The sequence below is a fragment of the Schistocerca gregaria genome, chromosome 4, assembly GCF_023897955.1.
Source record: "Schistocerca gregaria isolate iqSchGreg1 chromosome 4, iqSchGreg1.2, whole genome shotgun sequence".
Classification (NCBI taxonomy): Eukaryota; Metazoa; Arthropoda; class Insecta; order Orthoptera; family Acrididae; genus Schistocerca; species Schistocerca gregaria.
Window position 1 is genome coordinate 535,189,683 of NC_064923.1, and position 13,492 is coordinate 535,203,174.

Genomic DNA, 13,492 nt, shown 5'->3' on the forward strand with positions numbered 1-13,492 from the left:
CGACCTACATAGGGAGGAACGATCACCACGATAAAATAAGGGAAATCAGAGCTCCTAAGGAAAGATATAGGTGTTCATTCTTTCAGCGCGCTTTACAAGATTGGAATAATAGAGAATTGCGAAGGTGGTTCTATGAACCCTCTGCCAGGCACTTAAATGTGATTTACAGAGTATCAATGTAGATGTAGATGTAGCTGTAGATGCATCTAAGAATAATTTTCTATCCACGATAATTTATCGTGCGTGGTGGCGTTCCAGAGTGATAGCATAACCAATCAGATGCAAACCATAGGATAATAAAAGTTTCTTTCTGTTACATTAACATAACTGAGGTTTGTCGTGCTACGTAATAGCCATCATGTCCATATTTGGCGCGGTTAACAGCGGTAACGAGTCATGACATGGAAGCAACAAGACTTGGTAGGTCGCTGGAAGGAGTTAGCACCACGTCTGCACACACAAGTACCTAATTCCCGTAAATTCCGGGAAAGGCGCTCGAAGAACTCCGACGTCACGTTCAATCAGATCACAGATGTATTCGATCGGGTTTAGATCTGGGGGGTTGGGGGCCAGCACATTAATTGGAACTCGCGAATGTGTTCCTCGAACCTCTACATCACACTCCTCGTCTTGGTGACATGGCACATTATCTTGTTAAAAAATTCCACTGCATTCAGGAAACATGATCGTCGTGAAGAGGTGTATGTGGTCGGCAATCAGTGTACCATCATGGTGCATTGCACGAGCTACACTGGACGCATGTATGCCCACATGAATTTCCCCATAGCGTAATGAAGCCGCCGCCACTTATCTCTGTCTCGCATTACAGCTGTTCCCCTGGAACACGACGGATTCGCGCCCTCCCATCGGTTTGCAGAAGAAGTATCGGTTTTCATTAGACCGGGCAACGCTCTGACACTACGCCAACGTCCAGTGGCGATGGTCAGTCGCAGTTGCCGATGGCCTGTTGTTAACATTGTCACATCGCAAGCGTCGTCGGCCGTGGACGTCCATCGTTAAGGGTGTGCAGTGCTCTGTGTGTTCAGACACACTTGTACTCCTCCCAGCATCAAAGTCTGATGTTAGTTCCGCCGTAGTTCGCCGCCTGTCCCGTTTTACCAATCTGCTCAGCCTACTGATCCGATATCTGTAATAAGTGGTGGGCACCCAACACCACGACGTCTGGACGTGGTTTCCCCATGGCTTCACCGTATGTTGAAGATACCACAGCACTCGTCGAACACCCGACAAGTCCCGTATTTCCGCACTTCGCGCAGTACCGTGCAGTTTACATGCCTGGATGTTGAGTCCGAAACTGTATCTTTCACATGATAAAATGCTCCCCTTGATTCCTTTTCTGTGTGATGCCCTTAATTAAGGATTAAGAGACTCACTGGCAATAGATCTATAGTCATTAACGACTACTTTTGCAAGTATAGAAAGCGAATCGAATTCAAGAAATGTTTCTGACATAGCAAATTAATTGTGATTATATCCTAATCTCCCATAGTGGTCTTAAGTTTAAATTAAGCCCAACCTTTACCTAAAAGATACCTTCTGAGAGTGGCATAAATGAAATGTCAAGTCATAGAGAAATTTGGAATCTGAGTTTTTCTTTGTTTGTTTTTTTATTTTGTGATCGGTCTACTGACTGGTTTGATGCGTCCCGCAACGAATTCCTTGCCTGTGCTAACCTCTTCATCTCAGAGTAACACTTGCAACCTACGCCCTCAATTATTTGCTTGACGTATTCCAATCTCTGTCTTCCTCTACAGTTTATGCCCTCTACATTTCCCTCTAGTACCATGGAAGTCATTCCCTCATGTCTTAGCAGATGTCCTATCATCCTGTCCCTTCTCCTTATCAGTGTTTTCCACATATTCCTTTCCTCTCCGATTCTGCGTAGAACCTCCTCATTCCTTACCTTATCAGTCCACCTAATTTTCAACATTCGTCTATAGCACCACATCTCAAATGCTTCGAACCACTTCTGTTCCGGTTTTCCCACAGTCCATGTTTCACTACCATACAATGCTGTACTCCAGACGTACATCCTCAGAAATTTCTTCCTCAAATTAAGACCGGTATTTGATATTAGTAAACTTCTCTTGGCCAGAAATGCCTTTTTTGCCATAGCGAGTCTGCTTTTGATGTCCTCCTTGCTCCGTCCATCATTGGTTATTTTACTGCCTAGGTAGCAGAGTTCCTTAACTTCACTGACTTCGTGACCATCAATCCTGATGTTAAGTTTATCGCTGTTCTCATTTCTACTACTTTTCATTACCTTCGTCTTTCTCCGATTTACTCTCAAACCATATTGTGTACTCATTAGACTGTTCATTCCGTTCAGCAGATCATTTAATTCTTCTTCACTTTCACTCAGAATAGCAATGACATCAGCGAATCGTATCATTGATATCCTTTCACCTTATATTTTAATTCCACTCCTGAACCTTTCTTTTATTTCCATCATTGCTTCCTCGATGTACAGACTGAAGAGTAGGGGCGAAAGGCTACAGCCTTGTCTTACACCCTTCTTAATACGAGCACTTCGTTCTTGATCGTCCACTCTTATTATTCCCTCTTGGTTGTTGTACATATTGTATTTGACCCGTCTCTCCCTATAGCTTACCCCTACTTTTTTCAGAATCCTGAACAGCTTGCATCATTTTATATTGTCGAACGCTTTTTCCAGGTCGACAAATCCTATGAACGTGTCTTGATTTTCCTTTAGCCTTGCTTCCATTATTAGCCGTAACATCAGAATTGCCTCTCTCGTGCCTTTACTTTTCCTAAAGCTTAACAGATCGTCACCTAGCGCATTCTCAATTTTCTTTTCCATTCTTCTGTATATTATTCTTGTAAGCAGCTTCGATGCATGAGCTGTTAAGCTAATTGTGCGATAATTCTCGAACTTGTCAGCTCTTGCCGTCTTCGGAATTGTGTGGATGATGCTTTTCCGAAAGTCAGATGGTATGTCGCCAGACTCATATATTCTACACACCAACGTGAATAGTCGTTTTGTTGCCACTTCCCCTAATGATTTTAGAAATTCTGATGGAATGTTATCTATCCCTTCTGCCTTATTTGAGCGTAAGTCCTCCAAAGCTCTTTTAAATTCCGATTCTAATACTGGATCCCCTATCTCTTCTAAATCGACTCCTGTTTCTTCATCTATCACATCAGACAAATTTTCAACCTTATAGAGGCTTTCAATGTATTCTTTCCACCTATCTGCTCTCTCCTCTGCATTTAACAGTGGAATTCTCGTTGCACGCTTAATGTTACCACCGTTGCTTTTAATGTCACCAAAGGTTGTTTTGACTTTCCTATATGCTGAATCTGTCCTTCCGACAATCATATCTTTTTCGATGTTTTCACATTTTTCCTGCAGCCATTTCGTCTTAGCTTCCGTGCACTACCTATTTATTTCATTCCTCAGCGGCTTGTATTTCTGTATTCCTGATTTTCCCGGAACATGTTGGTACTTCCTCCTTTCATCAATCAACTGAAGTATTTCTTCTGTTACTCATGGTTTCTTCGCAGCTACCTTCTTTGTACCTGTGTTTTCCTTCCCAACTTCTGTGATGGCCCTTTTTAGAGACGTCCATTCCTCTTCAACTGTGTTGCCTACTGCGCTATTCCTTATTGCTGTATCTATAGCGTTAGAGAACTTCAAACGTATCTCGTCATTCCTTAGAACTTCCGTATCCCACTTCTTAGCGTATTGATTCTTCCTCATTAATGTCTTGAACTTCAGCCTACTCTTCATCTCTACTATATTGTGATCTGAGTCTATATCTGCTCCTGGGTACGCCTTACAATCCAGTATCTGATTTCGGAATCTCTGTCTGACCATGATGTAATCTAATTGAAATCTTCCCGTATCTCCCGGCCTTTTCCAAGTATATCTCCTCCTCTTGTGATTCTTGAATAGGGTATTTGCTATTACCAGCTGAAACTTGTTACAGAACTCAATTAGTCTTTCTCCTCTTTCATTACTTGTCCCAAGCCCATATTCTCGTGTAACCTTTTCTTCTACTCCTTCCCCTACAACTGCATTCCAGTCGCCCATGACTATTAGATTTTCGTCCCCCTTTACATACTGCATTACCCTTTCAATATCCTCATACACTTTCTCTATGTATTCATCTTCAGCTAGCGACGTCGGCATGTATACCTCAACTATCGTTGTCGGTGTTGGTCTGCTGTCGATTCTGATTAGAACAACACGGTCACTGAACTGTTCACAGTAACAGACCTTATGCCCTACCTTCCTTTTCATAACGAATCCTACACCTGTTTACCATTTTCCGCTGCTGTTGATATCTGGTCATCTGACCAGAAATCCTTGTCTTCCTGTCACTATACTTCACTGACACCTACTATATCTAGATTGAGCCTTTGCACTTCTCTTTTCAGATTTTCTAGTTTTTCTAGAGTTTCTTAGTTAAAATAGTTCATTTAAAAATGATGCAGATAGGGGCATCCAAAAACTTCGCCCTCCTTCTAGACTGCTCGCTCTAAATGTAGATAATTGCAAGAAGCGTTATCCATGGCGTACCCTGTTTCCAGTCTTAACGAGAGACAAAGCTGTCATTTTGCTTTTCGGGCCGTTAATAAACAAATAACTTGCTCCTTAACGATCACAACATGCAGGAAGAGGTAGCTTCCAAAATTAGATCTAGTAGTATTATGCCTATAGATAATTAATTTTTAAGAGGCTTTGCAATAACAAAAATTTTGAAGGTAAGTTTGCACAGCCTAAAAATGAAATTTACGTCATTACCTCCGGCGTGTCGCGTCAATTTATTGAAGAACCTTTAGTGGTCCCAGATACGCACACATTTTCGTATAAAAGTAGCAGATTTAAGTTATGTAACACTTTTAACCTATCCCCACCGTTCTGGACGTGGCACTTTCTAGTTCAGTACACAGTTTCTATTACTTGCGGCATGTGTTGCCGTGTTGGAGATGTTGCACATGTGCCGTTGTTCTGTTGGTGAACTAATTTTTCTGTCTAGCATTAGAATTCTATTCAGCATGGCATGCACTTCTCACCACTATTTCTGTAACGTAGCCAATTACAGAAAATATTTGATGTCTACGGTTAAATATATATTATACAGGATGCTTCACAATTCATGTCACACGCGTGTAGGGGTTGTAGAGGAGAGTTAGTGGATAGAATTTTACATAATAAACCATATACGGAAACGTCACCCAATGACACTGCGGATCGTGTAACTTAAAGGCGCCAGCGCTTGTAAGTGTATGTATATGTAGAGTGATTCCATTATGATGTTACAAACTTTCCAGGATAATGGAGAAGAAGAAATGTATCAATTTGAGGTAATGGCCCCTGTACTGAAAAACAATGAGTCGAAATTTACAAGCGAAAATCATTTCTGGGATGTTACCTCTGACAGTGGAAGATATGTACTGGTGCTGTTGTTTCTAAGATTGTAGGATAGCTAACTTCCAGAGGTGCTAGCATCTACCAAAACAAGAAAATGTTCGATAAACACAGGCTCTGAAATGCATACTTTATTTGTTGAATATGGTTCAAATGGCTCTAAGGACTATGGGACTTAATTTCTGAGGTCATCAGTCCCCTAGAACTTGCAACAACTTAAACCTAACTAAACTAAGGACATCACACACATCCATGCCCGAGGCAGTATTCGAACCTGTGACCGTAGCGGTCGCGCGGTTCCAGACTGTAGCGCCTAGAACCGCTCGGCCACCCCGGCCGGCACTTGTTGAATAAACGAGATGTTTCACACTAACGAAGATGAACAAGTACTCATCCTCAGGCATGCATTTTGGAGTCAATGTTTACTAGACTTTTTTTTTCTTACCTTGGTTCATAGTGCCACCACCGAAAGTTGCATGCACTATATTATTAGCAACAAGAGTACCGATACATGTATTCCTCTATAATAGGTATCAGAAAGATTTTGGCTCGTATCATTCAACATGTTCGTTTCCAAATCAGGGAATCTAGCCTCAGAGTGATAGATTTATCAGTCTCCATCATCCTTGAAAGTTTGTAACATCACCACGGAATCACCCTCTATGTACACACATTTACAGGCGCTGGCGCCTACAACTTTGACGCTCTGTAGCATTGTTCGATGATGTTTCCGGATATGGGTTCCTATTTAAAACTTTATCTACTAAGTACACTCTACAGCCTCTAGAAGTGTGTAACATGAATTAATGAACTTTGAAACACTTACTTATAAAAGGTGTTCATTTTAATGGAAGACACTGAAATATCTTGAAAACTACACATCGGATGAAAAAATAATAATAATTTTAATTTGTTTATCTCGAAGGGGAACATCCAGTGACACCACATTCGACCCGTCACTCCACCCCATGCGTGGGTGGCAAGGGTCCTCTTCAAAATCTGCAAAGGGAACCCCCGTTTTTTATTGCAGATTGCAGTTCTACGGAAAACTCTACATACGTTGTATCTGAATCACTTTCTTCGTTTCGCCAAAGATGGCACTGTAATCGGAGGCATAGGAATGGGTACACAATAATGATTTACGACATGCTACTCAATGGTCCTTGAATATCCAATGGCACGTGGGATCCCTGCATGCTGAGGGGGTAGGACAGGCCAGTATTTCATAACTTTTAATTGGAAACCCCTTTCGTAGCGTTGTATTCCTCCGACATATCGAAAAGGGGACCACTCGAAGAGACACTGTGGCCGTGGCTCGATGTGAACGCTTCTCTACCTTTCCAGTTACAGTAAGTTTTTAAATTTAGTACGGGCAACTTCAATACAATTAGTGATCCGCTTTTCAAATGACCATACACGGGGCAGAAGCATATCTGCGGGAATGTCAGCACAGGCGTTTCTCATGCGCTCAACGACCTCTTCATAGTCTGTTGCCACTTGCTGGTACACCTTATCTTTTAAATATGAGCACAGAAAGAAGTCTGGCGACGTCAAATCCGGCGACCTAGCGGGATAATTAATAGGGCCACCTGTGCCGATCCACCAACCAGTGTAAATACGGTCTCCCGTGCTTCAATTGCGTATCGCGCAGGTCAGTGGTCATGCTGAAACCACTTTCGATGTCGAAAGTCCAGGGCAATCTCCTGCAGTAGTACCGATAGTTCCTGTTCCAAAAACGTTCGATATTTGGGCCCATTAAATTTGCCGTCGATAAAATACAAACCAGTGAGTTTGTTTCCCATGCTGCCTCACCTTGCTTTAACAGACCAACACATTGATGGTCAACTTGCCGCAACCAGTGGGGATTTTAAGGACTGCAGTAATGCGTGTTATTCCTGTTAACGCCACCATGGTTTGTGAATGTAAACTCATCAGAAAATAGTATTTCGACAAAGCATACTGGAATCTTTTGCATTTGTTGACATGCGCATTCGCAAAACACTATCCGACTATGGAAATCGGCGCTATGAAGTTCATGAGGCAGTGACACGTGATATGGATGGTACTTATAATGATGCAGTATTGTGACAGTACGACCCACGGGCATACCAGAATCGCTGAGGAATTGGCAGGCATTTATCCATGGGTTGTTATGCACTGCCGCTGGTGTCGATTTTCATTAGCTTCTCCAGTAAACAGGTCTGTTTTGTTTTCTCTCGCCGGTCTGTTGCCGCCAGATACACTCCTGGAAATTGAAATAAGAACACCGTGAATTCATTGTCCCAGGAAGGGGAAACTTTATTGACACATTCCTGGGGTCAGATACATCACATGATCACACTGACAGAACCACAGGCACATAGACACAGGCATCAGAGCATGCACAATGTCGGCACTAGTACAGTGTATATCCACCTTTCGCAGCAATGCAGGCTGCTATTCTCCCATGGAGACGATCGTAGAGATGCTGGATGTAGTCCTGTGGAACGACTTGCCATGCTATTTCCACCTGGCGCCTCAGTTGGACCAGCGTTCGTGCTGGACGTGCAGACCGCGTGAGACGACGCTTCATCCAGTCCCAAACATGCTCAATGGGGGACAGATCCGGAGATCTTGCTGGCCAGGGTAGTTGACTTACACCTTCTAGAGCACGTTGGGTGGCACGGGATACATGCGGACGTGCATTGTCCTGTTGGAACATCAAGTTCCCTTGCCGGTCTAGGAATGGTAGAACGATGGGTTCGATGACGGTTTGGATGTACCGTGCACTATTCAGTGTCCCCTCGACGATCACCAGAGGTGTACGGCCAGTGTAGGAGATCGCTCCCCACACCATGATGCCGGGTGTTGGCCCTGTGTGCCTCGGTCGTATGCAGTCCTGATTGTGGCGCTCACCTGCACGGTGCCAAACACGCATACGACCATCATTGGCACCAAGGCAGAAGCGACTCTCATCGCTGAAGACGACACGTCTCCATTCGTCCCTCCATTCACTCCTGTCGCGACACCACTGGAGGGAGGCTGCACGTGTTGGGGCGTGAGAGGAAGACGGCCTAACGGTGTGCGGGACCGTAGCCTAGCTTCATGGAGACGGTTGCGAATGGTCCTCGCCGATACCCCAGGAGCAACAGTGTCCCTAATTTGCTGGGAAGTGGCGGTGCGGTCCCCTACGGCACTGCGTAGGATCCTACGGTCTTGGCGTGCATCCGTGCGTCGCTGCGGTCCGGTCCCAGGTCGACGGGCACGTGCACCTTCCGCCGACCACTGGCGACAACATCGATGTACTGTGGAGACCTCACGCCCCACGTGTTGAGCAATACGGCGGTACGTCCACCCGGCCTCCCGCATGCCCACTATACGCCTTCGCTCAAAGTCCGTCAACTGCCCATACGGTTCACGTCCACGCTGTGGCGGCATGCTACCAGCGTTAAAGACTGCGATGGAGCTCCGTATGCCACGGCAAACTGGCTGACACTGACTGCGGCGGTGCACAAATGCTGCGCAGCTAGCGCCATTCGACGGCCAACACCGCGGCTCCTGGTGTGTCCGCTGTGCCGTGCGTGTGATCATTGCTTGTACAGCCCTCTCGCAGTGTCCGGAGCAAGTATGGTGGGTCTGACACACCGGTGTCAATGTGTTCTTTTTTCCATTTTCAGGAGTGTATAACGGTTTTCACAGTCTTGTGAAAGGAGGAACGAGAGCGAGATTTCTCTAAAAAACGCTCGATACACAACGCAACGACAGCCTCATCATTTCTCCAACATTCTCTGTGAATCACGATCATTTCACCTGTTTCTTCAGTGGTTGCAACATTCATCGTCCAGTTGCACGTCCGTTCTCCAAATGTTAGACAGGTAATAAACATATCTCAAGTACTGTAATGTTTAAAGCAACTGTCTGTTCTATGTTTGCACGATACGTGAGCTCCGGTCGCGGTGTCCTGCCTATTATGACACGTCGTAGTTCGCGACACGGCCACGGTAGCGCTTCGAGTAGCCCCTGTTCGATATCTCGGAGGGATACAACGTTGCGAATGGCGTTTCCAATTAGAAGCTGTGAAATACTGGCCTGTCCTATCCTCGCAGCATAGCGGTGGAGTCCCACGTGCCACTGTATATTCAAGAGCGATTTAGTTGCGTGTTGTAAATTACTATTGTGTTCTCGTGTCTATTGCTTTGGCGAAATGTAGAAAATGCCCCAGACAAAACATATGTAGATTTTGCTGTAGAATCACAGTCTGCGATAAAAAAAACTGGCGTTCCCATGGAAGATTTAAAAGTTTCTCCTCGCCACCCACGTACCGAGTGGGTGGGCGTGTCGAGTGTGGTATCATTGGATGCTCCCCTCCAAGAACATCAAGGTGAAGTTATAACTTTCCTTTCATTCTATGTGTATTTTTCGAGATGTTTCATTCTGTTCAGTTAAATTACGCACCACGAAGGAATTCCAGGCCGAGGGGGAACAACGTGTTATTTACTTGCTCAATTTGTGAAGCCTCTTTCTTTTGAATAAGTCGACCAATTTTCCCGAAATTCAATCATTTACTTGTCTTTACATGTACATCACATGTACCGATTTCCATCCCATTGAGATAAGTCCTGTCTTTTTTTGCCTTAGAGTGTACATACAAAAGGTGTAACAGGTGTGAATGGAAATTTTTTATGAGTACCTTAATATGTACAAAACCTCAGTGTGTTTGTTGCTCTTTCTCAACGCTCAAAAGGCTTCTCACAAAAACGTCATATGATTTGCTACAGCTGTTTTCTACACTGTCGTAATAGCACTACTAAGCACCCGTTGCGTGGATGTCAAGGGGCAGCTTTGATATCCTCAATGGAACTCTCTGTTTTTTATTACAGATTAGTACAGACTAACCGTTTTTCATCTTTATTCGTTCATACTTCAGCACCTGATCTGTTGTGCAGAGGAAATCAACGATTAGTTGCTTCTGCCGTCTTTACTAGGAAGTAGTAGTAACCAGCTAAAAAATTTAGTGCTCCTAACAGTAGTCTGGAAATGACATAAATACTCATGTAATATTGTTCAGTAAACAGTTCCCAGCTATTGTCCTTACTTAAGGTAAGAAAGTTTCCCCGAGCTTTCTGAGCAGAATGAACAGTGTAATGAGCACATACTATGACCTGAGAGTAAGTAGCACAAAGGCAGAGAAAGTGTGGATTAATGTGGCTCGGTGGTAAAGGGCCGGACTACAAATTCAGAGGCCTCCAGCTCGACCCCCGATAGATTTATCTGTCATTTACTAATTCTTTCACTTCTAGCAATATTTTTTTATTTGAAACATGCTGTTTTGTTCCATGGTCCGAAATCCAACTCAGATCGTTGGTCCCCAATTAACTCATTAGGTTAGTTAGTTCAAAGGTCGGAGGAAGGAACGGCACACCACCGCCTAAAGGATCATGCCTAGTAAAGCACTTTGTTCGAAACCGTCTTCAGATTAATGACTTAGTTTCAATGACAGTTAATTGGAATGACATTAGCGCTGAACTTGACATCAAAACTGTAGAGCACAACTGGACGATGTGAAGGAATTCTATCTTGAAAGGAAAATAACATGACGAATGAAAGTAGGAGGACATAAAAAGCTGACTAAGACAAAGATGGCATTTATGGCCCACACAAGTCTACTAGTATTGGAAAGCGTCTTAATATGAAGAAGAGATTTCTCACAATAGACAGTTCGTTGAAGAACACCATTGTATCATAGCGTGTCATGAAATATGTGAAAACCGAAAAAGGAGATAATCGACGGAAGGAGGATTGCGTCTAACGTCCCACCGACATCGAGGTCACTAGAGACGGAGCACGAGTTCGGATTGTGTCAAGGATGTGGAAGAAAATCGGCCGTGCCCACTGAAAGGAACTATCCCGGAAATTACCTACACCGATTTAGGAAAATCGCGGCAAATCTAAATCTGGATGACCGGCCGCTGGTGTGAACCTTCGTCCTCTCGAATGCCCGTCCCCTACTGCGTCAGCTAGTTGAATGAGATAATAGATGAGTTTGACATGTGATGCTATGGAAGAATGTTGAAAATTAGTTGGGGAGGGAGGGGGCGGGTGACAAAGACCGGTTCTCCAGAGAAACGGCGAGGGAAGGAATATGTGGAAAACACTGGCAAGAAGAAGAGAAGGAATCATATGAAATGTATTAAGACATCAAAGGTTGGTTTAATTTATGTTAGAGGAAGCTGTAGATGGTAAAATCTGTACAGGAACAGGGAGATGTAAATATCTCCAACAAATAATCGAGGACGTTATTGTAACTGCTGCTCTGAGATGTAGTAGATGGCACAGAGGAGGGCGTCATAGCGGGTCGCATAAAACCACCCAGAAGAATGATGACAAAATGAAGTTTCTCCCTTCCAGGCTAAGGTCTTTTGACATTGCAGATTGTCGTAATTTGTAACAGTGGCGACACATTTACTGCTTTGAACATCGCATCTCTCTTTACGACACAAGGAAATGTTTCTTCTGAGCGTATGCACGGCAGAGAGCGACTGGACTGAGTCGGAGGGCAGTGTGTGTGTACTCACTGATGATGTCGAGGTTGACCTTGGAGTTGCGGGTGGGGGACTTGCGGAAGTCGACGCGGCAGCGGTAGACCCCGGCGTCGGCGTCCCGCACGTTCTCCACGGCCAGCTTGGCGGGCGACTCGCGCGGTTGGAACTTGGCGCGGCCGCCCAGCGCCTGCGCGTCCGTCCAGTGCTTGCCCTGCTCCAGGCTCTTCTTCCCGCGCGCGTCGAAGCTGCCGGCACAAGACCAAACCGCGCTGTCGCTCATCTGCTGACGTACATGTGTACTTCATCTCCAGAATTACAACCATAGTCCAGAAATTACGTTCCCCTGGTTAAAAAATAAGACGTAGTTACATGACACAATGTAATGGCAACACATATAGCAACGTTTGAGCTACTTCTTGGCATATACTGAGGTGACAAGAGTCATGACGTACCCCGTAATATCGTGTCGGATATTCTCTCGCCCTGTGTGGCACAGACTCACCAAATCGTTGGAAATAACCTGTAGAAATATTGAGCCATACTGCCACAAGGACGTCCATAATTGCAGAAGTGTTGCCCGTGCAGGATTTTGTACTCGAACTGACCTCCCAATTATGTCCCAAAAATATTCTATGGGACTCATGTCGGACGATCTGAATGGCCAATTCGCTCGAATTATCCAGAAACTTCTTCAAACCAATCACGAACAACCGTGGCACGGTAACATGGCAGGTTGTCACCCATAAAAATTCCATTTTTGTTTGGGAACTAGGTCTCCATGTACCCGGCATGACCACTTCCAGCCAGTGATCGGTTCAGTTGGACCAGAGGAACCAGTCCATTGTATGTAAAGACAGCCCACACCATTACCGAGCCATCACCAGCTTGCACAGTGCCTTTTGACAACTTAGGTTCATGGCTTGGTGGGGTCGGAAACGCACTCCAACCCTACCACCAGGTCTTACCAAGTCGGGACTCATCTGACCAGGCCACTGTCTTCCTGTCGTCTTGGGTCCAACCGATATCGTCGCAGGCCTAGGAGAGACGCTGAAGGCGATGACGTGCTGTTAGCAAAGAGTCTCGTCAGTTGCGTCGCTCGTCAGTTGCCATAGCCCATTCACGCCGAATTTCGCCACGCTGTCCTAACGGATAAGTTCGTCATATGTCCCACATAGATTTCTGACCGTATTTCACGCTGTGTTTCTCTGTTACGACTAAGAACTCGAACACACGCGACTCCCTCAGTTGTTACGTGAAAACCGTCGGCCACTGTGTTGTCCGCTGTGAGAAAGAATGCCCGAAATTTGGTATTCTCGGAACACTATTGGCTCTGTGGGTCCCGGGATTCTGAATTCCCTAATGATTTCCGAAATTAAATGTCCCATGTGTCTAGCTACAACAACCATTCCCCGTTCAAAGTCTGTTAATTCTAACCATGCGGCCCTAATCACGTCGAAGCCTTTTTACATGTATCAGATGAGCGAAAAAGACAGCTATGCCAATGCGCTCATTTATATCTTGTGTACGCGATACTACCACCATATGTATATGTGCA

The 13,492-nt window shown here is 44.8% G+C and overlaps 1 protein-coding gene across 3 annotated transcripts in view; it reads right to left on the reverse strand.

Moving 5' to 3' along the window:
- The window catches only part of LOC126266744 (nephrin-like), a 644,568-nt gene that overhangs the window by 232,734 nt on the left and 398,342 nt on the right, over positions 1–13,492 (reverse strand). For all 3 annotated transcript variants that reach the window (XR_007548914.1, XM_049971245.1, XM_049971246.1), the window contains exon 3: positions 11,971–12,182. Coding sequence is in view for 2 of the 3 variants with exons in the window: in XM_049971245.1 (XP_049827202.1) it covers positions 11,971–12,182 (212 nt within the window). In the remaining variant the exon portion in view is untranslated. The remainder of the gene's footprint in view (positions 1–11,970; positions 12,183–13,492) is intronic.